Source organism: Erinaceus europaeus, chromosome 15, assembly GCF_950295315.1.
Source record: "Erinaceus europaeus chromosome 15, mEriEur2.1, whole genome shotgun sequence".
Taxonomy (NCBI): domain Eukaryota; kingdom Metazoa; phylum Chordata; class Mammalia; order Eulipotyphla; family Erinaceidae; genus Erinaceus; species Erinaceus europaeus.
The window spans coordinates 18,759,862-18,784,953 of record NC_080176.1 but is presented as its reverse complement, the minus strand read 5'-3'; the positions used below and the strand labels follow the sequence as shown (position 1 = coordinate 18,784,953).

The following is a 25,092-nucleotide window of genomic DNA, read 5'->3' as shown; positions in this document are numbered from 1 at the left end:
GGTGAAAGCATCTTTCCTTCTCTTCGCCCGCCTCCCCTGGATCCTCAGTTGAGCGCGGGCCGCTGCAACTTCTCGGTTCCCTGCCACCGTGTCGCCTCTAGTTTGTACGCGGCCCCGGGACAGCTGGGGGCCACCCCGCAGGGTTAGGGGTCTGGCGCGGAGCCCCGGCCAAGGCGCTCGGTCCCAGGTCTGCCGGGCCCCGCGGTGGAGGAGCGGGTTAGCCCGCTGGGCCCCGGAGCGCCCCGGGCTGGGGTGATCCTCGAGGGGGGTTTCCTTTCGTTCAGGGTGGGGGGGTGCCCATGAGGAGACGCACCCCAGTTCTCTGCGTCCCCCTCTTGTAAGTCCTGCGGATGCCAAAGCAAGTTCCAGGGGACCCCCCCCCCCGGCTTCTCCTTCGGGCCGGGCCCAGCACCCGCCAGCTCTGCTGTTTCGGGGTCCTGGGGGGGGGCCGCTCGCCCACCGCTCTTGACCTGCCCGCTTTCCCGGCCCAGCCTGGGGGAGGCCCCGCCGTCCAGTCATGCCCAAGAGGAAAGTGACCTTCCAAGGCGTGGGAGATGAGGAGGATGAAGACGAAATCAGTGTCCCCAAGAAGAAGGTGAGGGGCGTCCCGGTAACCTGGGGCAGGATTGAGAAGGGAGGAGCTAGAAGCCAGAAGGGGAAAGAAGCTGGAGAAAGGGGGGGGGAGGCAAAGAAAGGGCTCGTTTCGTAAGGTTTTTAGTTCGAGTCCAGGTGTAGAGTACTGGGGGTGGGAGGATTGCCCAGTAACGCCGTTCTCGCTTGTTCGCAGCTGGTAGACCCTGTGGCTGGGGTGGGAGGGCCGGGCAGCCGCTTCAAGGGCAAGCACTCTTTGGACAGCGACGAGGAGGATGACGATGAGGAAGGGTCCAGCAAGTATGACATCCTGGCCTCCGAGGATGTGGAAGGTGAGCTTTCTGGAAGAATCGATTCTGTGCGAGGAACAAGAAAGGGCTTCTGACCAGTGGGGGTGACATGGGGGTGGAGGCACCCCAGGGTTCTTTGCTTGCATGCCTTGTGCGGGACACCTCTGTCTTGGGTGCAGGTCAGGAGGCGGCCACGCTGCCCAGTGAGGGAGGCGTGCGGATCACCCCCTTCAACCTGCAGGAAGAAATGGAGGAAGGCCACTTCGATGCCGATGGCAACTATTTCCTGAATCGGGAAGCTCAGATTCGAGACAGCTGGCTGGACAACATTGACTGGGTGTGGTCCTCGGGGAGCAGGGCCCAGGGCAGGGAGACAGTGGAGTGCTGGGCCCTCTGGCAGGCACCGTGGAAGAAGTAACCTTTCCTGTTTTCACCCCGCAGGTGAAGATCAAGGAACGGCCACCTGATCAACGACCGCCGTCAGACTCGGAAGAGGAGGAGGGCCTGGGTCAGACGCCCATGAGCGCTCAGGCCCTCTTGGAAGGCCTTCTGGAGTTACTCTTGCCCAGAGAGACAGTGGCTGGGGCACTGAGGCGCCTCGGGGCCCGGGGTGGAGGAGACAAACGGGGTAGCAAGGGACCGGGGCGGCCTAGCTCCCCCCATCGCCTGGACCGCCTCTCTGGGTTGGCTGACCAGATGGTGGCCCGGGGTAACCTTGGCGTGTACCAGGAGACCAGGGAACGGCTGGCCATGCGACTCAAGGGACTGGGGAGCCGGCGCCAGGCAGCCCCTGACCCTACGCCCCCACCCTCCCTGGACATGTTTGCCGAGGAAGTGGCCGTTGAGGAGCTGGAGACCCCGACCCCCGCTCAAGGAGGAGGAGGTGAGATTGAAGGGCAGAGAGTACGGCACCAAAGCAAAGGATTCTGGGGACGGAAGGGACAAGAGTGGGTGGAAAGGGCATTGGAGTCTTGGTGGTTGATGCTGGAAAGGGGCCTGAGTTGGGGGTGAGAATGTTCTGCAGACACCTGTCATGGGGAGATGAGAAATCTTGCCAGGGGCTGCGGGGTGGCACACCTGGTTGAGCACACGCATAACCGGGTAATTGAAAGCACATGGGTTAGTGCCCCCCCCCTCGGTGAACCAGATTTGCATGTGTCTCTTTTTGTCTTTTTGTTAATCTATATCTTTAAATTTTTTTTTTTTTTTGTCTTTATTGGATGGAGACAACCAGAAATTGAGAGGAAGGGAGAGGTAAAGAGGGAGAGAAATGGGAGACACCTGCAGTCCTGCTTCACCACTTGCAAAGCTTTTCCCCTGCAGGTGGGGACTGGGAGCATGGATCCAGGCCCTCGTGCATGGTAACATGTGCTCAGCCAGATGCGCCATAAGTTTCTTTTTTTAAAAAAAAAAAAATTTTCTGCCCGTGTATTAACAATTGTGTGGTAAACCATTAAGTCCCCAAATAAAGGGGTTAAAAAGACAGGGGTGGATAGCATAGTGGTTATGCAAAGAGACTCTCATGCCTGAGGCTCCAAAGTCCCAGGTTCAATCCCCTGCTGTGCAGTGCTCTGGTGTTCCTCTGTGTCTTTCTCTCTCTGCATCTCTCTCAAAAGTAAAATAAATAAAATACTTTTAAAAGAAAAGAAAAGAAAAGACAGACTGAAGGGTGGAAGAGGGATGTGGGGGGCAGGGCCCTGGCCCTGGAGACGCAGGTGGCACACCTTTTGTAGAAGCGGAGTCTTCGGGAGACGGACTGGCGGACGTGATGTGGGAGTATAAGTGGGAGAACACAGGTGACGCCGAGCTCTATGGGCCCTTCACCAGCAGCCAGATGCAGGTAAGGCCCTCCCCGCAGTCCTCTCCTGTCCTCAGCCTCCCCACTCCCTCCCGTCCCGTCCGCCCTCCCCCAGCACTGCCCTCTCTCTCCACAGACCTGGGTGAACGAAGGCTACTTTGCTGATGGGGTTTACTGCCGGAAGTTGGACCCCCCGGGCGGACAGTTCTACAACTCCAAACGGATTGACTTTGACCTCTACACCTGAGCCTGCCCAGGTCCCCGTCTGGCAAACCTCCCCCCCTTCTTTCTTGAACTTTGGAGAGGAGGCCCCTACCTGCTGCCTCAGCCGCTGAGGATGTTGGGGTGTGTGGGGGGCACACTTCAGTCAGCTTCTTTTTCCCCCGATAAAAGCCTGCAGTTCGGATTAGGGCCCTGGCTGTGCTGATGGCAGGAACCCAGTCGCTGTCTCTACAGCCCAGAGCTTCTGATTTGCCTTGGCCCGTGAAGATGTTCTTCCTGTTTATTTTCTTACATTTTTTTTTTTCCTTTTTTTCCCCACCATGGTTATCACTGGAGCTCCAATGCATGATTCTTCCACTCCCAGCGATCTCTTGCTCACTCCTTTTCTAGATAGAGGGAGAGAGGGAAGCACCCCAACATTGCTCCACCGTTCGTGAAACTTTCCCGTGTAGCTGTTCCCATGTGGTGGCTGGGGGCTCAAACATAGGTCCTCTCAGATTGCAAACTCTGCTGTCTGGCAGCCATCTGTCTCCCAACCCTGAGGTTTTTCTTTCGTGAAGTTTCTCCTGGGGAGTCTGTGGCTCCTTGAACCCCATCTTCACCTTTGTCCACCATCTCAAGGCTGCGCCCCCTCCCCCATCCTCCAGCCCCCTGGGCCCACTGCTGTGTGCTCCTCTTGGGTCTCTGGTGTTTGGGAATTTAAGTTCTGCCCAGGATAGCGGCCTGGGAGCAGGCACAGTAGGTGGCGGCACTGGTCTTGGAATCATTAGGTCTCTAGTTAGCTTCCCAGCATCCTTTGTGCCAGACTTATGCTCTGGTTTGTTTCTCTTTTGTGTTAATAAAGAAATAAAATCTTTAAGAAAACAAACACATAACCTAATGGCCCAGGAAGTGGTGCAGCAGGTAGAATCTTGCACTCTTAAGCACGAGGCCCTGGTTTCTCATATGCCATATAGTTGCTCTGGTTCTCTCCTTTTGTCAGTATATTTATTTTAAAAAGAAGAGTGAGTTGTGCGGTAGCGCAGCGGGTTAAATACACATGGCACAAAGTGTAAGGACAGGTCAATGATCCCAGTTAGAGCCCCTGGCTCCCCACCTGCAGAGGGGTCGCTTTATAAGTGGTGAGGCAGGCCTGCAAGTGTCTTATCCCCCCCCCCATCTTCCCATCTCTCTTGATTTCTCTCTGTCCTATCTAACAACTTCTGTCTGTCCTATCCAACAACAACAGCTATAACAGTAGAACAGCAAGGGCAACAAAAATGGGAAAAATGGCCGCCAGGAGCAGTGGATTTGTAGTGCAGGTTCTGAATCCCAACAATAACCCTGGAGGCAAAAAAGAAGAAATGAGCTCTCCACATGTCTGAGCAGCGTCACATCTAGTTGAGCACACGCGTTGTACCATGTGCAAGGACCTGGGTTCAAACCCCTGTTCTCTATCTGCAGAGGGGAGCTTAACGAGGTGAAATGGATCTGCAGGTGTCTCTATCCACCATGGAGCTCCCAAAACAGAAACTTGAGGTCTAGAAGGGGGCTTGGCAAGAAGTTTTTGTGAGCAAGAAGTTTGGGTGTCACTGGAGGGACCTTTTTAAATATTTTTAAAAATATTTCCTTTTTGCTGCCTGTATTGTTTTTATTGTTGTAGTTGTTGTTGTTATTGATGTTGTTGTTGGATAGGACAGAGAGAAATGGAGAGAGGAGGGGAAGACAGTGAGGGAGAGAGAAAGACAGACACCTGCAGACCTGCTTCACTGCTCGTGAAGGGACTCCCCTGCAGGTGGGGACCCGGGGCTCGAACCAGGATCCTCACACTGGTCCTTGAGCTTCGCGCCACGTGCGCTTAACCTGTTGCACTACCACCCCAACTTTCTAGAGGAACCTTTCAGGCCACCAGGGTTGACCACAGAGCAGAGGCAGCCAGCACCTCCCTAGAGCTCACAGCCAGCCAGAGGGCCATGCCACCCACACCGTTCCACCCCAGGCCTTTGCTGCTTGGCTTTTGAGACCTTGAAGCATTTGAGACAGTTTGAGAGCCTTATTTTTATTTATTTTTTTTTAAAACAAATGTGTTCTGTTTTTAAAATTTATTGTCTTTACTGAATAGAGACAGCCAGAAGTCGAGAGGAAGGAGGAGACACCTGCAGCCCTGCTTCACCACTTGCAAAGCTTTCCCCCTGCAGGTCGGGACCAGGGGCTTGAATCTGGGTCTTTGAGTGTTGCCACATGTGCACTCAACCAAGTGCTTCACCACCGGGCCCCACTTACTTTTAATTGTATCTGACAGAACAGAGAGAAATTGACAGGGAGATAGGGAGAGGGCGAGAGATACCTGCAGCCCTGCTTATGAAGCTTGCCCTGCAGCTGGGGACTGAGGGCTTGAACCTGGGTCCCTGTGCATGGTAATACATGCACTTAACCAGGTGTGCCACCACCTGGCCCGTTTGAGAGCCCTTAAGACCCACATTTCCTGGGCTCTGACACTATAGCGTGGGACTCCCAGTCAGTTTGGTCCAGACCTTCCTGGCCTGGCCATCCTCACCAGAGCTGTAAAGTTGCTTCTCAGAAATCATTTTATTTTATTACTTTATCTGTTTGAGACAGCCAGAAATCAAGAGGGAAGGGGGTGATAGAGAGCCAAATAGGATGTTCCTCAGGCCTCAGCACCCAAACCTTGCTGAGCAGGCAGAGCTGAGACCACAGCCAGGGGCCCGGTAGTATCTGCAGGCAGGCTGTGGACCAGAGCTGGGATGTGACCATGGGGCCCCCAGCAGGAGCCAGGCTAGAATGGGGCTGGGTGGATTGGGAGCACTTGAGGTCTCCTACTTCTGAGAATAAGTAGGCTCGCTCTAGTGCCAGCCAGACCTGGGGTTCACTGACTTCAAAGGTACCTGTGGCTGGCTATGTCCTTTGTACATTGTTAAGAAAACCTAGGGAGTCGGGCAGTAGCACAGTGAGTGGGTTGAGCACAGGTGGCGTGAAGTGCAAGGATTGGCATAAGGATCCCGGTTCATTCAAGCCCCCAGTTCCCCACCTGCAGGGGGGTCGCTTCCCAAGCGGTGAAGCAGGTCTGCAGGTGTCTATCTTTCTATCCCCCCTCTGTCTTCCCCTCTCCATTTCTCTGTCCTATCTAACAACAATGACATCGATAACAACACTACAAAAAACAAAGGCAACAAAAGGGAATGAATAAATAAATGTTTTTTTAAATGTAGGGAGAAAGAAAATAAAAAATGGCCACCGGAAGTGTTGGATTTGTCCTGCAGGGAGAACCCTGGTGGCAAAAAGGAAGGAAGGAAGGATGGAAGGATACCCAAGGACCTGGGAAGTGGTACAGAGGATAGGGTGCTAAAACTTGAAAGCGTGAAGATTCAAGTTCAATTCCCAGCATCCCACATGCCAGTGATGCTCTCCTATCTTCTTCCCCTTCCTATCTCGTGTTAAATAACTAAAGTCTTAAAAAAGAAAAGAAATCCCTGCCATGAACAGTCAGAAAAAAAGAAAAAAGAAAAATCCCTGCCATAAACAGAAGAGGCAGATGGAAAGGCCCATGCTGTTTCCGAAGCCCTCAGGAATGGGAAGCGGGTGTCTCCCGCCCAGTGTTCACCTCTCCTTGCAAGTGACTGCATTGGGTGGCAGGCACAGGGTCCTCATCTTGATCAGCTGCTCCCAGTGTTTACATCCTCAACACCCTGTGCGAGCAGGATTGTGATGGGAAAAGAGGCTTTGCAAATAGGGTTAAACATTTCAAGATGGGGACCCAGGAAGTGATGGAGTGGTTCAAAGTGCTGGTTTGGTGGAGCTGGGAGGTAGCGCAGCTGGTTAAGCGCAGGTGGCGTAAAGCATAGGGACCTGCATAAAGAACCCGGTTCCAGCCCCCGGCACCCCACCTGCAGGGGCTTCACAAGCGGTGAAGCAGATCTGCAGGTATCTTATCTTTCTCTCCCACCCCCTTGGTTTCTCTCTGTCTTAGCAAAACAAAAAGACTTTCATGCCTGCCTGAGGTGCCAAAGGTCACAGGTTCAGTCCCCGATATCATAAGCCAGAGCTGGGCAGTGCTCTAGTAAAATTTTAAAAATGAATGCACGGGACCCAGGCGGTAGCGCAGTGGGTTAAGTGCAAATGGCGTGAAGCGCTAGAACCGGCGTTAAGGATCCGGGTTGGAGGCCCCGGGTTCCTCCCTCCACCTGCAGAGGAGTCGCTTCACAGGCGGTGAAGCAGGTCTGCATGTGTTTTTCTCTCCCCCTCTCTGTCTTCCCGTCCTCTCTCGATTTCTTTTTAGGGGTAACATTTTATTTCTTCTTCTTTTTTTTAATATTTATTCCCTTTTGTTGCCCTTGTTGTAGTTATTGATGTCGTTGTTGTTGGATAGGACAGAGAAACGGAGAGAGGATGGGAAGACAGAGAGGGGGAGAAAAAGATAGACACCTGCAGACCTGCTTCACAGCTTGAGAAGCGACTCCCCTGCAAGTGGGGAGCTGGGGGCTCGAACCGGGATCCTTATGCGGGTCGTTGCATTTGGCGCCACGTGCGCTTAACCTGCTGCGCTGCAACCCGACTCCTGTAACATTTTATTTCTGCAGTCTGCATCTTTTTTAAAATTCCTGGGAGTCAGGCGGTAGTAGCACAATGGGTTGAGCACACGTGGCGCGAAGTGCAGGGACCGGTGTAGGGATCCCGGTTCAAGTCCCCAGCTCCTCACCTGCAGGGGACTCGCTTCACAAATGTTGAAGCAGGTCTGCAGGTGTCTCTCTTTCTCTCCCCCTTTCTGTCTTTTCCTCCTCTCTCCTTTTCTCTCTGTCCTATCCAACAACAACGACATCAGTAACAACAACAATAATAACTACAACAATGAAAAACGGGCAACAAAAGGGAAAATAAATATTAAAAAATAATAATTAAAAAAATTCTTTATTGGGGGATTAATGGTTTACAGTCAACAGTGAAATACAATAGTTTGTACATGCATAACATTTCCACATAACAGTTCAACCCCCATTAGGTCCTCCTCTGTCATCATGTTCCAGGACCTGAACCCTCACCCCCCAACCCAAGAGTCTTTTACTTTGGTGAAATACGCCAATGTGTATAACTTTATATTTTCCAATGTTTGTAGCTCAAAAACAAAAGTTCATTCAACTAAGTATGTCACCTTTCATCAGAGTGTTTGTAATAACTAACAAACCTTCATCCTTTTCAATCTTATTTTACTTTATTTTTACCAGAGCACTACTATGCTCTGTCTTATATGGTGCGGAGGTGGGGTGGGTGAGTGGGTGTTGAACCTGGGACTTTGGAGCCACAGGCATGAGAGTCTCATTGCATAACCACCATGCTATCCCCCCAGCCTAGTTACTTTATTTCTCTGTTGCAGAGCTAGAGTCTGTGTATGTGTGATTTTACTGCTGAACAGGCTGAATATTTTATTTGAGAATTATTTATGAGAAAGGAAAGGAAGCCAGGAGATCACTTTGTCACATTCAACACGAAGATTTTTTATTTTTATTTTATTCTTTTATTATCTTTATTTATTGGATAGAGACAGCCAGAAATTGAGAGGGCAAGGGATGACAGAGAGGGAGAGAGACGCCTGCAACACCGCTTCACCACTCAAAAAGCTTTCCCCCTGCAGGTGGGGAGTGGGGGTTCAAAGCTGCAACACCAAGATTTGAACTCAAGCCCTGACACTTGAGAGTCCAGTGCCTTATCCACTATGCCACCTTCCAGGTCACCTGACTGTTTCATTTCCATAGTGAGACAGATAGAGAGCCATCACAACCCTGGAGCTTCCCAGGCGGTGCAGAACTCGGAGCTGGGCTCAGACAGTGTGCCTCCCCAGCCAGCTACCTCTCAGCCTCTGCCCCGTTCTGTTTAAACAACTTTATTTAAAAATTTAACCCACCCATTGTCCTGGGGCTCTTGGTCTATTCCCAGCATTGTACAACCGATCTAATTTAATTTTAGAACATTTTTGTCTGCTCTGAGAGACCACACCCCACAGCAGTCTTCGCCCTTTCTCCCCACCCCGCCTCACTCTGACAGTCCTTGCCAACCTCTCGTTTACTTCCTGTCTGTAGCTTTGCCTGTTCTGGGTGTTTCACACAAACGGAATCAGTAATATGTGATCTTTAAAAATATTTATTTATTGGCAGGAAAGAGAGAGAGAGAACCAGAGTATCTCTGATTCATACAATGCCAGGAATCAAACTCAGGACTTCTACTTGGCAGCCTTACGCTCTACCCACTGTGCCATCTCCTGGGCCACAATATGTGGTCTTTTTATGTCTTCCATGTCTACAAGTTGCATCCATGTAACATGGAATACTTTCTTTTTTTATTGCCAAGTAGTATTCCACTGTAGAGATGAATGTATACTAAGTCTAATACTTTATTGAGCTTTTGCTAACTTCTCTCTAATGGCCCTTTTCCACTTTCTTTCTTTTTTTAACTTTTTTATATTTATTTATTTTCTCTTTTGTTGTCCTTGTTTTTTTTTAAATTTATTTTTTATTTAAAAAAGGATAAATTAACAAAACTGTAGGGTAGGAGGGGTACAACTCCACCCAATTCCCACCACCCAATCTCCATATCCCATCCCCTCCCATGATAGCTTTCCCACTCTCTATCCCTCTGGGAGCATGGACCCAGGGTCCTTGTGGGATGCAGAAGGTGGAAGGTCTGGCTTCTGTAATTGCTTCCCCGCTGAACATGGACGTTGACTGGTCGGTCCATACTCCCAGTCTGCCTCTCTCTTTCCCTAGTAGGGTGGGGCTCTGGGGAAGCTGAGCTCCAGAGCACATTGGTGGGGTCTTCAGTCCAGGGAACACTGGCCGGCATCCTGATGGCATCTGGAACCTGGTGGCGTTTCCAGTAGATGTTGTCGGAGCTCAAGCCACTAGCAGCTTCTCAGTCCGCCATCTTCCAGAATCCCCCCCCCCTTTTTTTTTTAACGATTTTATTTATTTATTAATGAGAAAGATAGGAGGAGAGAAAGAACCAGACATCACTCTAGTATATGTGCTACCAGGAACTGAACTCGGGACCTCGTGCTTGAGAGTCCAGTGCCTTAGCCACAGCACCACCTCCTGAACCATCCTTTTCCACTTTCAAGTAATGCAGAGATCACTCACTGGGGAGGGTGCCCACCGTGCCACGCCTTGGCTCTCACATGGGAGGTGCTGTGGCAATGAAGAAAGTTTTGATGCTGTAGTGTTGCTCCTTTCTCTCTCTCTCCCTCTCTCTCTCCCCCCCTCTCTTTTTAAAGATTTTACTTATTTTAATGAGATAGATATATAGACCAGAGCACTGCTCAGCTCTGGCTGATGGTGTTGCTGGGGATTGAATCTGAGACTTCAGAGCCTTAGGCATGAAAGTGTTTTGCAGCAAGTCGGGCAGTGGCGCAGTGGGTTAAGCGCACATGGCGCAAATCGCCAGGACCTGCGTAAGGATCCCAGTTCGAGCCCCCAGCTCCCCACCTGCAGGGGAGTCGCTTCACAAGCGGTGAAGCAGGTCTGCAGGTGTCTATCTTTCTCTCCTCCTCTCTGTCTTCCCCTCCTCTCTCCATTTCTCTCTGTCCTATCCAACAACAACGACATTAATAACCACAACAATGTTAAACAACAAGGGCAACAAAAAGGAAAATAAATAAATTAATTAATTAATTTAAATAAATTTTAAAAAGTGTTTTGCAGAACCACTGTGCTATCTCCTCAGTCTCCCTCTCTCTTTTTTAAAAAATATTTATTTATTCCTTTTTGTTGTCCTTGTTGTTTAATTGTTGTAGTTATTGTTGTTGATGTTGTCATTGTTGGATAGGGCAGAGAGAAATGGAGAGAGGAGGACAGAGAGGATGAGAGAAAGATAGACACTGCAGACCTGCTTCACCGCCTGTGAAGCGATTCCTCTGCAGGTGGGGAGCCGGGGTTCGAACCAAGATCCTTATGCAGGTCCTTGCACTTTGCCCACTGCGCTACTGCCCAACTCCCAGTCTCCCTCTCTTTTTATATGAATGTAAAAATGGCCTGGGGCCAGGTGGTGGCGCACTTGGTTAAGTGCACATGTTATGTGCAAAGACCCAGGTTCAAGCCCTCAGTCCCCACCTGCAGGGAAAGCTTTGCAAGTGGTGAAGCAGGGCTGCAGGTGTCTCTCTGTCTCTCTTCCTCTCTATCTCCCCCTCCCCTCTTGATTTCTTGTTGTCTCTATCCAATAAATAAATAAAGATAATAATTTTTTTTAAAAGCCCTGAGCATGGAAATCTTATACCTGTGAGGCCCCAGTCTCTCTCTCACTCACCCTCTCTCTTTCTCTCTCCCTTCTTCCCTCCCTCCTTCCCTCAAGGATATAGAATTACATCTAGTCATGGCATCCCCATAGATTCCTGTGGTCTGACAGCTCTCACTCTTAATCTCGCTGACCTGGTCAGTCTTGGAGTCACAGTCACGCATCATCTGGACTGTCCAGGTATTTTTCTCATGATCTGATCTGGGTTCTGGTTTTGGGGGAGGAAGACCTCAGAGGCAAAATCTCTTGCCTTTTACTGAAAACCTTCCATGGCTCCCCACTGCTCACAAAACAAAGGTCAGAAGCTTGGAGCAGACTGAAGTCTCAAATCAATTGAGAGGGAAGAGGGATATAGAGATGGAGAGGGAGAGGGAGAGGGAGAGACATACAGCTCTGTTTCACCACTCATGCTGTTTCCCCTCTGCAGGTGGGCGCTGGAGGCTTGAACCAGGGTCCTTGTGCACTGTAATGTGTGCACTCAACCAGGTGCGCCATTGCCTGGCCCTGCTCTAGGCCTCTCTAAAGGCTTCCTAATCTCCCACTTGGCTAATGATTCTTCTTTTTTAAATATTTATTTATTTTTTTAAATTTATTTTTCCCAGAGCACTGTTCAGCTCTGGCTTATGATGGTGCAGGGGATTGAACCTGGGACTTTGGAGCCTCAGGCATGAGAGTTTCTTTGCATAACCATTATGCTATCTACCCCTGCCTGATTCTCCTTCTCCTAACTCCTCCTCCTCCTCCTTCTTCTTCTTTTTAAAATATTTATTTATTTATTTTCCCTTTTGTTGCCCTTGTTTTTTTTTTAATTATTGTAGTTACTATTGTTGTTATTGATGTTGTCATTGTTGAATATGACCGAGAGAAATGGAGAGAGAAGGGGAAGACAGAGAGGGGAGAGAAAAATAGACACCTGAAAACCTGCTTCACCATCTGTGAAGTGACCCTTCCGCCCGGCAGGTGGGGAGCCGGGGCTCGAACTGGGATCCTTAAGCCAGTCCTTGTGCTTTGCGCCACGTGCACTATTGCCCTACTCCCCTTCTTCTTTTTAAGATAGTTTTTTCCTTTTATCATTTTATTGGGGGATTAATGGTTAACAGTACAGTTGCTGACACATGGGTAAAAAATATTTATTTATATATTTATTTATTTATTCACCAGAGCACTGCTCAGCTCTGGTTTATGGTGGTGCGGGGGCTTGAACCTGGGACTTTGGAGCCTCAGGCATGAGAGTCTCTTTGCATAACTATTATGCTATCTACCCCCACCCATAATTCTTTTTTTTTTTTTTAATTTTTTTATTTAAGAAAGGATTAATTAACAAAACCATAGGGTAGGAGGGGTACAACTCCACACAATTCCCACCACCCAATCTCCATATCCCACCCCCTCCCCCGATAGCTTTCCCACTCTCTATCCTCTGGGAGCATGGACCCAGGGTCATTGTGGGTTGCAGAAGGTAGAAGGTCTGGCTTCTGTAATTGCTTCCCCGCTGAACATGGGCGTTGACTGGTCAGTCCATACTCCCAGTCTGCCTCTCTCTTTCCCTAGTAGGGTGGGTCTCTGGGGAAGCTGAGCTCCAGGACACATTGGTGGTGTCTTCAATCCAGGGAAGTCTGGCCGGCATCCTGATGACACCTGGAACCTGGTGACTGAAAAGAGAGTTAACATACAAAGCCAAACAAATTGTTGAGCAATCATGGACCCAAAGTTTGGAAAAGTGGAGAGGAAGTATTAGGGAGGTACTCACTGCAAACTCTAGTGTACTTCTGCTTTCTTACTTTGGTGCCATACTCCAAACTCAGTCAATTTCTGCTTTGCGTTTCTACTTTTTTTTTTTTTTTACATGCATAACATTCCCCAGATTCCCATTTAACAATACAACCCCCACTATTTAATTCATCATTTTTCATGGACCTGTATTCTCCCCACCCACCCACCCACCCCAGAGTCTTTTACTTTGGTGTAATACTCCAATTCCATTTCAGGTTTGACTTGTGTTTTCTTTTCTAATCTTGTTTTTCAACTTCGGCCTGAGAGTGAGATCATCCCATATTCATCCTTCTGTTTCTGACTTATTTCACTCAACATGATTTTTTCAAGGTCCATCCAAGATCGGCTGAAAACGGTGAAGTCACCATTTTTTACAGCTGAGTAGTATTCCATTGTGTATATATACCACAACCTGCTCAGCCACTCATCTGTTGCATAACTATTATGCTATCTACCCCCACCCATAATTCTTTTTTTAAAAAATCATTTTATTTTATTTTATTTTATTTTATTTATTCCCTTTTGTTGCCCTTATTGTTTTATTGTTGTTGTTATTGATGTCATCGTTGTTAGGACAGAGAGAAATTGAGAGAGGAGAGAAGACAGAGAGGGGGAGAGAAAGACAGACACCTGCAGACCTGCTTCACCCCTTGTGAAGCGACTCCCCTGCAGGTGGGGAGCTGGGGGCTCAAATTGGGATCCTTACGCTGGTCCTGGCGCCAATTTGAGCGCCTGGCTCCCCACCTGCAGGGGACTCATTATTAAAAAAAAAAGAAAAGGAAAGGAAAAAGAAAAAACATAGTAGGATTTCCTTAGGAAATCATTTGTAACTAGAGCTTTTCTTGGTTGGAAAGTTTCTTCCTCCTTGAATATTTCCATTCATTACCTCCAGGTTTGTGTGGAATGTTAGGAATTCAACGGGTTTTATCAAGGCCACCAACAAAACAATAATAGCAAACCTAAGAGTTTATGCGTCCACATATTTTGAGAATGTGTTCACTTTTGGTAGCATCAAAACCAAACCCAGACAAACAAAAACACCCATTGCCACATAATGGAAAAGTATTTCTGGAAATGAAAAGGAAAAACCATCTTTGCTACGCTGAGATGCTTGTGAGCCTTCCAAAGTTAGTGTATCTGTTTTAGAAATGCACCCTAAATACCACAGGAAAACTTAGCAACTAAGTCAACTATGCTTTTCTATTTCTTCCTCTTTAAAAAAAAATGGTGGGAGTCGGGCGGTAGCGCAGCGGGTTAAGCGCACGTGGCACAAAGCACAAGGACCGGCATAAGGATTCCATTCGAGCCCGGGCTCCCCACCTGCAGGGGGGTCACTTCCCAGGCCATGAAGCAGGTCTGCAGGTGTCTGTCTTTCTCTCCCCCTCTCTGTCTTCCCCTCCTCTCTCCATTTCTCTCTGTCCTATCCAGCAACGACATCAATAACAACAACAACAACGGTAAAAAAAAAAAAAAAAAGGGCAACAAAAGGGAAAAAAAACAAAAAGGCAAAAAAAGGTAGATCAATTGAAAAAAAAGGTAGATCAATTGAAAAAAAAAGGTAGATCAATTGCTTTTCTTTGAAATAAGTCCTTGTCCTTCCTTCTCTCTCTTCTTATTTTTTAATAAGGAAGGTGGGGGACAGAGAGGAAGAGACACACACTTGCATCACTGCTGTATCACTCATGAAGCTTCCTTTTGCAAGTAGAGGCCTGGGGCTTGAACCTAGGTCCTTGCACATTGAATGTGTGCGCTCAACCAGGTGGGCTACCACCTGGCCCCTCTCTGCCTCCTAGTGTGTAGAGACAGAGAAACAGAGAGACAGAGAGAGTGAAAGAGGCCACAGCACCAACGCCTACTTTCTCCTCCTCCATCTTCTTTTTAATATTTTTTATTAATTTTTAGTGAGCTAGATACAGAGAGATACAGATAGAGAGACAGAACAGAGCACTGTGGGAGTCGGGCAGTGGTGCAGCGGGTTAAGTGCATATGGCGCGAAACACAAGGAGCCCAGTTTGAGCCCCCGGCTCCCCACCTGCAGTGGCATTGCTTCACAGGTGGTGAAGCAGGTCTGCAGGTGTCTGTCTTTCTCTCCCCCTCTCTGTCTTCCCCTCCTTTCTCCATTTCTCTCTGTCCTATCCAACAACAACAACATCAATAACCACAACAATGTTAAACAAAAAGGGCAGCAAAAGGGAAAATAAATAAATTAAAAAAAAAAAAAAGAACAGAGTACTGCTCAGCTCTGGCTTATGGTGGTGCTGGGAACTGAACCTGAAACCTCAGAACCACAGGTATGAAACTCTTTTGCAAAACCACTATGCTATCTCCTCAACCCACCAAAGCTTTCTTCTTTCCTTTCCTTTTCTCCTTTCTTTTTAAAATTTCTTTACTGAGGGATTAATGTTTTACATTAAATTGACAATAGTTTGTACATACATAACATTTTCCCGTTATCCACATAACAATAGAACCCCCACCAGGTCCTCTGCCATCGTGTTCCAGGATCTGAACCTGCCCCCCCAACACACCCCAGAGTCTTTTACTTTGATGCAATACATCAATTCTGTTTCTTTCTTATTTTTTTATTTATTTAAACCAGAGCACTGTTCCGCTCTGACCGATGGTGGTGTGGGAGACTGAACCTGGGACTTTGGAGCCTCCGGCATGAGATTCTCTTCGCATAACCATTATGCTAGCTACCCCCGACCCAAAGTTCATATACCTGGCAAAACAGCACACTGGCCAAGTGAGCTACTTCGCTGGCACTCTCTCCCCTCTCCCCCAATTTCTATTGAGGAAAATAATAGTTTACACGACGGTTGTTACTCCAGCACAAGGGCCTTGATCATGGTAACGTGTGTTACCGACTCCCCAAATTACCTGCTTTGAGTCATTGCCCGCACACTTTCCTTTGGCTAAATTCACCAAGTGGGCCTACTCAGAAGCGCTTCCTCCTGGCTGCACCCCGCCCTCAGCGCCATTGTACACGGGACTCGGATGCCCCCTAGAGGCTACTGTTGTCACTACTCTGCTTTGCTTCGTAAATTGCCAGGCTAAGGGGCCCAGGGAGAGATAAATTACCCACCCTCCTGGCCTTCGCTACTAAGCAGGCCGCTTCCACGGCATCCTGGGTGACCAAGTGGAATAGATTTATTTTATTTTTTAAAAATATACTTCATTACTGGGCCAAACGGTGGCACACCTGGTTTAGCGCATACATTACAGTGCACAAGGACCTGGGTTCGAGCCCCTGATCCCCACCTGCAGGGGGAAAGCTTCACGAGGGTGCAGCAGGGGAGACAGAGAGGGAGAAAGACAAAGACACCTGCAGACCTGCTTCACCACTTGTAAAGCTTTCCCCCTGTAGGTGTGGGCTAGGGGCTCGAACCTGGGTCCTTGTGCGCTGTAGCAGGTACATTCAACCAGGTGCGCCACCACTTGGCCCCCATATATATTTCATTATTAAAAAAAAAAATACTAGAAAAACAGAGGCAGAGAGAAATACACATAGACCAAAGCAGTGCTCAGCTCTGTTTTACGGTGATGGTGGGGATTGAACTTGGATCCTCAGAGCTTCAGGTGTGAAAGTCTTTCTGTAGAATAATCATACTGTCTCCCCATCCCCAAACTGAATAGGTTTCGAGCCCAGAACAGTGCTCTCAGTCAGTGGCAGCACCCTGAGTGGCTCCTTGGTGGAGTTGGGCCACACAGTTTGTTTTGGGAAGGGGTTACCACTCACAGCTGGGACTCTCCTTTATTATTTATTTATTTAAAAAAAAAATTATTTCCTTTTGTTTCTCTTGTAGTTATTATTGTTGTTATTGATGTTGTCATTGTTGGATAGGACAGAGAGAAATGGAGAGAGGAGGGAAAGACAGAGAGGGGGAGAGAAAGACAGACACCTGCAGACCTGCTTCACTGCTTGTGAGGCAACTCCCCTGCAGGTTGGGAGCCGGGGGCTCGAACTGGGATCCTTAAGCCGGTCATTGCGCTTTGTGCCACGTGCGCTTAACCGGCTGCGCTACCGCCTGACTCCCTTTCCTTTATTTTTCATTTATTTTTTAATGATTTTTTATATTATATTAATTTATTTTTAGTTTTTGTTTCCTTTGTTGTTTTTCATTGTTGTTGTAGTTATTATTGTTGTTGTTGATGTCGTTGTTGTTAGGACAGAGAGAAATGGAGAGAGGAGGGGAAGACAGAGATGGGGAGAGAAAGACAGACACCTGCAGACCTGCTTCACCGCCTGTGATGGGACTCCCCTGCAGGTGGGGAGCAGGGGGCTCGAACCGGGATCCTTATGCCGGTCCTTGAGCTTTGTGCCACCTGCGCTTAACGAACGAAAGAGACCAAAGCTCTCCTGTCTAGCATACATAGTTCCGAGGCTCAAATCCGGGGCCCCATACATGTAGTCCTGTGCCCTATCCTGGGCCACCTCCAAGGCCACCGGCCAGGCCCTCTGAAGACACCGCGCTATGCTCCATCCTGAGTACCAGTGGCTTTGTAGACCCTGAGTAACAGTAACAGCGTCCTGTTTTCCATGAATGTCCTGGCAGTTCTGCCGATGGCCATCAGGGGGCACCATTCTCTGCGCTCATGAGCACATTCAGGGAGGCTAGGAGCGGGGTGGTGGGGGCTGGAAGAAGCCTGGCCTTGAATGTCGCGGTCATGCGCTCCCTGTGATGCTGCCTCAACCCATGAAACTGGCACCCGAGAGGCGGGGCACATGTGCCAGCCAGATGGAGCCTCCTGGGGAACAGACTGCAGCCTGACTTAATAGCATCCTTAGCCACCAGGCTGAATTGATTGATTGATTGATAGATTGATCGATTATTTTTAGGTTTATTTGTTTGTTTATTGTCACCAGCGTTATTATTGCAAGGGCTTCGTGCCATCATCCGGACCCATCATTCTCGGAGACCATTTTTTTTCCTTTCTATTTTTATTTAGGGAGAAATTGAGAGGGGTGGGGGAGACAGAGAGGGAGAGACACCTGCAGACTTGTTTCACTGCTTGTGGAGTGTCCCCCTTGCAGGTGGGGAATGGGTCCTTGACACATGGTGACTGGGTGTGACGGCCTGTCCCCAAGATAGATTTATTGATTGATTGATTGATTGTTAAGAAAGAGTGAGGAGGGGCTGAGTGGTGGCACACCTGGTTGAGCACACCTGTTACAGTGCATAAGGATCCAGGTTCAAGCCTCTGGTCCCCCACCTGCAGGGGAAAAAAATTCATCAATGGTAAAGCAGAGCTGCAGGTGTTTCCCTGTCTCTCTCCCTCTCTATCTCCCCCTTTTAATTTCTGACTGTGTCTATCCAATAAATAAATAAAGATAGGGGCCGGGTAGTGGCGCACCTGGTTGAGCGCTCATATTACAATGCTCAAGGACTCAGGTTCGAGCCCCTGGTCCCCACCTGTAGGGGGAGAGCTTCACGAGTGGTGAAACAGGGCTGCAGGTGTCTCTCTGTGTTTCTCCTTCTCTATCGCCCCCCTCTCTCTTGATTTCTGGCTGTCTCTATCCAATAAATAAAGATAATTAAAAAATAAATAAAGATAAAATAAAGATAATAAAAACAAGGTGAAGGAGAAGACAGAGAACCAGAGCATCACTCTGGCACAAGTGATGCCAGGGATAGAACTTCATGCTGGAGAGTCCAGTGTTTAATCCACTGTTCCACCTCCTGGGCAACGTGTGACTATTCCAGATAGAAAGAGAGAGAGAAGGGAGTCGGGCGATAGCACAGCTGGCTAAGTGCATGTGGTGTGAAACGCAAGCACTGGCTTAAGGATCCCAGTTCGAGCCCCTGGCTCCCCACCTGCAGGGGAGTCGCTTCACAGGAGGTGAAACAGGTCTCCAGGTGTCTATTTTTCTCTCTCCCTCTCTGTCTTCCTCTCCTTTCTTCATTTCTCTATGTCCTATCTAACAACGATGACATCAATAACAACAACAATAACCACAACAATAATAAAAAAGGGCAACAAAAGGGGAAATAAATAAAATATTTAAAAAAATTTAAAGAAAGATAGAGAAAGAGAGAGATGGAGGGAGAGGATCTGGGTGGTGGTGCACCTGCTGAGTGCACACATCACAGCATGCAAGGACCCAGGTTCAAGCCCCTGGTCCCCACCTGCAGGGGGAAAGCTTCATGAGTAGTGAAACAGTACTGCAGGTGTCTCTCTCCCTCTCCCTTATATCTCTCTCTCTCCTCTAAACTTCTCTCTGTCTCTATCCAAAATAAATAAAGAAATAATATATAATTTATATATATAGAGAGACAGTGACTGGGGAAAGATCTCAGCTGGCCGAGCATCAGACTTGCTTGCCTGAGATTCCCAGTTTAATCCCTGGAGCTGCATGTACTGGAGTGGTGCTCTGGCTTGTCACTCATTTTATCTTGCACATGTAATAAACAAAATAATTCCTTGGGGCCAGGTGCTGGCGCACCTGGTTGAGTGCACATGTTATAATGCGCAAGGACCCAGGTTCGAGCCCCCAGCCTCCCCTGCAGGGGGAAAGCTTCACAAGTGGTGAAGCAGTATTGCAGGTAGCTCTCACCCTCTCTATCCCTCCCTTCCCTCTCGATTTCTCACTGTCCCTATCCAATAAATGAATAAAGATAATTTAAAAAATAAAAATAAAATAAATCCTTAAAAATAAAGACAGAGGCTGGGTGGTGGCGCACCCGGTTGAGCGCACATGTTACAGTGCACAAGGAACTGAGTTTGAACCCCAGTCCCCACCTGCAGGGGGAAAGCTTTGCAAGTGGTGAAGCAGGGCTGCAGGTGTCTCTCTGTCTCTCTCTCTCTAGCACCCCCTTCTCTCTTGATTTCTGGTTGTCTCTATTCAATAAATAAAGATAATAAAATTTTGCGGGAGGGGTTAGATGGTGATGCACTGGGTTAAATTCACATGGTACCAAGTGCAAGACCCGTGCCAGGATCCTGGTTCAAGCCCCCAGTTTCCCACCTGCAGGGAGGGGGGTTGCTTCACAAGCAGTGAAACAGGTTTTTAGGTATCTTTTCTTCTCTATCTCCCCTACCCCTCTCATTTCTCTCTGTTCTATTCAATGAAATGGAAGAAATGGCCACCATTAGCAGTGGATTCATACTGCTGGTACTGAGTTCCAGGAGTAACCCTGGAGCCAACAGATTAAGAAAAAAAAAAAAAAAGATAGAGCTGCACAGACAGAGAGATGGAGAGATACCATAGCCCCCAGTATGCTGGGTGCTGGGGTCTTAAACTTGTGAAAGCAGGTGTTCTCACAGTCTGGTCTTTTTTTTTATTTTAACTTCTTTATTGGGGAATTAATGTTTTACATTCAACAGTAAATACAATAGTTTGTATATAACATTTCTCAGTTTTCCACATAACAATACAACCCCCACTAGGTCTTCTGTCATCCTTTTTGGACCTGTATTCTCCCCCTCACCCACCCCAGAGTCTTTTACTTTGGTGCAATACAGTCTGGTCTTTTTTTTTTATTTTTTTTTTTATTTTTTTTATTTTTTATTTTTTATTTAAGAAAGGATTAATTAACAAAACCATAGGGTAGGAGGGGTACAACTCCATACAATTCCCACCGCCCAATCTCCATATCCCACCCCCTCCCCCGATAGCTTTCCCATTCTCTATCCCTCTGGGAGCATGGACCCAGGGTCATTGTGGGATGCAGAAGGTAGAAGGTCTGGCTTCTGTAATTGCTTCCTCGCTGAACATGGGCGTTGACTGGTCAGTCCATACTCCCAGTCTGCCTCTCTCTTTCCCTAGTAGGATGGGTCTCTGGGGAAGCTGAGCTCCAGGACACATTGGTGGTGTCTTCAATCCAGGGAAGTCTGGCCGGCATCCTGATGACACCTGGAACCTGGTGACTGAAAAGAGAGTTAACATACAAAGCCAAACAAATTGTTGTGCAATCATGGACCCAAAGCTTGGAAAAGTGGAAAGGTAGTATTAGGGAGGTACTCACTGCAAACTCTAGTATACTTCTGCTTTCTTACTTTGGTGCCATACTCCAAACTCAGTCAATTTCTGCTTTGCGTTTCTACTTCTTCTTCTTTTTTTTTTTTTACATGCATAACATTCCCCAGATTCCCATTTAGCAATACAACCCCCACTATTTAATTCATCATTTTTCATGGACCTGTATTCTCCCCACCCACCCACCCACCCACCCCAGAGTCTTTTACTTTGGTGTAATACTCCAATTCCATTTCAGGTTCGACTTGTGTTTTCTTTTCTAATCTTGTTTTTCAACTTCGGCCTGAGAGTGAGATCATCCCATATTCATCCTTCTGTTTCTGACTTATTTCACTCAACATGATTTTTTCAAGGTCCATCCAAGATCGGCTGAAAACGGTGAAGTCACCATTTTTTACAGCTGAGTAGTATTCCATTGCGTATATATACCACAACTTGGTCAGCCACTCATCTGTTGTTGGACACCTGGGTTGCTTCCAGGTTTTGGCTATTACAAATTGTGCTGCCAAGAACATATGTGTACACAGATCTTTTTGGATGTATGTGTTGGGTTCCTTAGGATATATCCCCAGGAGGGGAATTGCAGGGTCATAGGGTAGGTCCATTTCTAGCCTTCTGAGAGTTCTCCAGACTGTTCTCCACAGAGGTTGGACCAATTGACATTCCCACCAGCAGTGTAGGAGGGTTCCTTTGACCCCACATCCTCTCCAGCATTTGCTGCTGTTACCTTTTCTGATGTGTGACATTCTCACAGGAGTGAAGTGATATCTCATTGTTGTCTTGATTTGCATTTCTCTGACAATCAGAGACTTGGAGCATTTTTTCATGTGTTTCTCGGCCTTTTGGATCTCTTCTGTGGTGAATATTCTGTCCAATTCCTCCCCCCATTTTTGGATGGGGTTATTTGTTGTCTTGTTGTTGAGTCTGGTAAGCTCCTTATATAAGTTGGTTATTAAACTCTTATCTGATGTATGGCATGTAAAGATCTTCTCCCATTCTGTGAGGGGTCTCTTGATTTGGGTAGTGGTTTCTTTTGCTGTGAAGAAGCTTTTTAATTTGATGTAGTCCCATAGGTTTATACTTGCCTTAGTCTTCCTTGTAATTGGATTCGTTTCATTGAAAATGTCTTTAAAATTTATGTGGAAAAAAGTTCTTCCAATATTTTCCTCTAAGTATCTGATAGTTTGTGGTCTAACATCCAAGTCCTTGATCCACTTAGAATTTACTTTTGTATTTGGTGAAATACAGTGATTCAGCTTCATTCTTCTGCATGTTTCAATCCATTGTTTCCAACACCATTTGTTGAAGAGACTCTGCTTTCCCCATGTAATAGTCTGGGCCCCTTTGTCAAAGATTAGATGTCCATAGGTGTGGGGCCTCATTTCTGGGCTCTCAATTCTATTCCACTGGTCAGTGTGTCTGTTCATGTTCCAGTACCAAGCAGTTTTGATGACAATGGCCCTATAATACAGTTTGAGATCTGGCAGTGTGATGCCTCCGGTTCTGTTCTTTTTTCTCAAGATTGTTTTGACAATTCTAGGTCTTTTCTGGTTCCAGATAAACATTTGTAGCATTTGTTCTATTCTCCTAAAAAATGTGCTTGGGATCTTGATGGGGATAGCATTAAATTTGTAGATGGCTCTGGGTAATATATTCATTTTGATGATGTTAATTCTTCCAACCCATGAGCATGGAATATCTTTCCACTTCTTTGTGTCTTTTTCAATTTCTTTGAGTAGTGACTCATAATTTTCAGTATACAAGTCTTTCACTTCTTTGGTTAGGTTTATTCCTAGATATTTTATTGTTTTTGTTGCTATAGAAAAAGGAACTGATTTCTGTATTTCAATTTCTTCTAACTTAGTGTTTGCATAGAGGAATGCCACTGACTTTTGAATGTTAATTTTATAGCCTGACACAGTACTGTATTGCCTGATGATTTCCAAAAGCTTCTTGCTAGATTCCTTAGGTTTTTCCATGTATACTATCATGTCATCTGCAAATAAGGAGAGTTTGACTTCTTCTCTTCCAATCTGTATTCCTTTAATTCCTTGCTCCTGCCTGATTGCTATGGCAAGAACTTCCAACACTATGTTGAATAGTAATGGTGATAGTGGGCAGCCCTGTCTAGTACCTGATCTGAGGGGAAATGCTTCCAGTTTTTCACCATTGAGTATGATGTTGGCTGTAGGTTTGCTATATATAGACTCCACTATCTTCAGGAATTTTCCATCTATTCCTATTTTTTGTAGTGTTTTGATCATAAAGGGATGTTGTATTTTGTCAAAGGCTTTCTCTGCATCTATTGATATGACCATGTGGTTTTTGGTCTTGCTTTTGTTGATGTGGTGGATCACATTGATTGATTTACGTATATTAAACCAACCTTGCATGCCTGGGATAAACCCCACTTGGTCATGATGAACAATCTTTTTGATATACTGCTGTATCCGGTTGGCTAGAATTTTGTTCAATATTTTCGCATCTACGTTCATCAGAGATATTGGTCTGTAGTTTTCTTTTTTGGTTGTGTCCCTGTCTGCTTTTGGTATCAGGGTGATGTTGGCTTCATAGAAGCTTGCAGGGAGTATTCCAGTGTCTTCAATCTTCTGGAAGACTTTTAAAAGTAGAGGTATTAGTTCTTCTTTGAAAGTTTTGTAGAATTCATTTGTAAAACCATCTGGTCCAGGACTTTTATTTTTGGGAAGATTTTTGATAACTGTTTCAATTTCATTAGCTGTGATGGGCCTGTTCATGTTGTCCACTTCCTCTTTACTTAGTTTTGGAAGTTGGTAGGTATCTAGGAAATAATTCATTTCTTCCAGGTTCTCTAACTTGGTGGCATATAGTTGTTCATAGAAGCCTCGCATGATATGTTGAATTTCTGCAGTGTCTGTTGTGATATCTCCTCTTTCATTTACTATCCGATTTATTTGGGTCTTCTCCCTTTTTTGTTTTGTGAGTCTGGCTAAAGGTTTGTCAATTTTGTTTACTCTTTCGAAGAACCAACATTTACTTTCATTGATCTTTTGTATGGTTTTCCTATTCTCAATGTTATTTATTTCTGCCCTAACTTTAGTAATTTCTGTCCTTCTGGTTGCTTTAGGGTTCCTTTGTTGTTCTTCTTCTAGGTCTTTAAGATGTGCAATCAGGCTGTTTATTTGTGCCTTTTCTTGTTTCCTAATGTGTGCTTGTATAGCTATGAACTTCCCTCTTAGGACTGCTTTAGCTGTGTCCCAAATATTTTGATAGCTTGTGTCGTCATTTTCATTGAACTCTCGAAACATTTTGATTTCTTCCTTGATTTCCTCTTTGACCCAGAAGTTGTTAAGAAGTGTACTGTTGAGCTTCCACATTTTGGCACTGTTACTAATCTTTTGTTGATTGTTAAGTGTTAGTTTAATTCCACTGTGGTCTGAGAAGATGCTTGGGATGATTTCAGTGCTCTTGAATAGGCTGATGCTGTCTTTGTGGCCTAACATATGGTCTATCCTTGAGAATGATCCATGTGGATTTGAGTAAAATGTGTATTCCAGTTTCTTGGGATGAATGACTCTGAAAATGTCCAATAGTTCTAGTTTATCTCTTCATTTAGCTCCCTTATGTCTTTACTGATTTTCTTCCTGGATGATCTGTCAAGTTGAGATAGTGGGGTGTTGAAGTCCCCTACTATGATTGTGTTACTGTTAATATATTGCTGTAGCTCTTTCAGTAGAAGTTTGATGTATTTAGATGGCTTCTCATTGGGTGCATAGATATTAATAATTGTTAAGTCCTCTTGATTGACTGATCCTCTGAGCATTAAGTAGTGTCCATTCCTATCTTTTTTAATCTTATCTATTTTAAAGTCTATCATGTCAGATATGAGAATAGCTGTTCCTGCCCTTTTTTGTGGACCATTGGCTTGAATGATAGTTTTCCATCCTTTCACTTTAAGTCTGTGTTTGTCTTGTTGCGTTAGGTGAGTTTCCTGTAGACAACATATTGTTGGGTTGTGTTTTCTGATCCATCTTCCTACTCTGTGTCTTTTAATAGGTGAATTCAGGCCATTGACATTTATTGATATCAAAGATTGAAGATATTTTAACGCCATTCTTGTAGAGTTTTAGAGTGTTTTGATATATGTTCTATTTGTGGTGGTCTGGTTGTTTATAGGAAACCTTTCA

The 25,092-nt window shown here is 46.5% G+C and overlaps 1 protein-coding gene and 1 long non-coding RNA gene across 3 annotated transcripts in view; both read left to right on the top strand.

Annotated features, from left to right (window-relative positions):
- LOC132533109 (uncharacterized) overlaps nucleotides 1-25,092 on the top strand; it is a 162,832-nt gene that overhangs the window by 110,096 nt on the left and 27,644 nt on the right. The gene's annotated exons all lie outside the window — the stretch shown is intronic.
- On the top strand, nucleotides 5-3,769 carry CD2BP2 (CD2 cytoplasmic tail binding protein 2). 2 transcript variants are annotated; one of them, XM_060173056.1, is made up of 7 exons: nucleotides 5-187; nucleotides 492-595; nucleotides 788-923; nucleotides 1,061-1,218; nucleotides 1,323-1,764; nucleotides 2,615-2,721; nucleotides 2,816-3,769. In XM_060173056.1, the coding sequence occupies exons 2-7, from the start codon at nucleotides 518-520 to the stop codon at nucleotides 2,924-2,926; spliced, it is 1,032 nt and encodes a 343-aa protein (XP_060029039.1). In that variant the 5' UTR covers nucleotides 5-187; nucleotides 492-517; the 3' UTR covers nucleotides 2,927-3,769. The 2 variants fall into 2 exon arrangements, with proteins under 2 accessions (XP_060029039.1, XP_060029040.1); XM_060173057.1 differs by lacking the exon at nucleotides 2,615-2,721 and having other exon boundaries at nucleotides 6-187.

Coding starts and splice junctions, on each gene's coding strand:
- CD2BP2 (XM_060173056.1), top strand. CDS start 518: ATGCCCAAGAGGAAAGTGACCTTCCAAGGCGTGGGAGATGAGGAGGAT. Junction 924..1,060: donor GGCCTCCGAGGATGTGGAAG/GTGAGCTTTCTG, acceptor TCTTGGGTGCAG/GTCAGGAGGCGGCCACGCTG. Junction 2,722..2,815: donor TCACCAGCAGCCAGATGCAG/GTAAGGCCCTCC, acceptor CTCTCTCCACAG/ACCTGGGTGAACGAAGGCTA.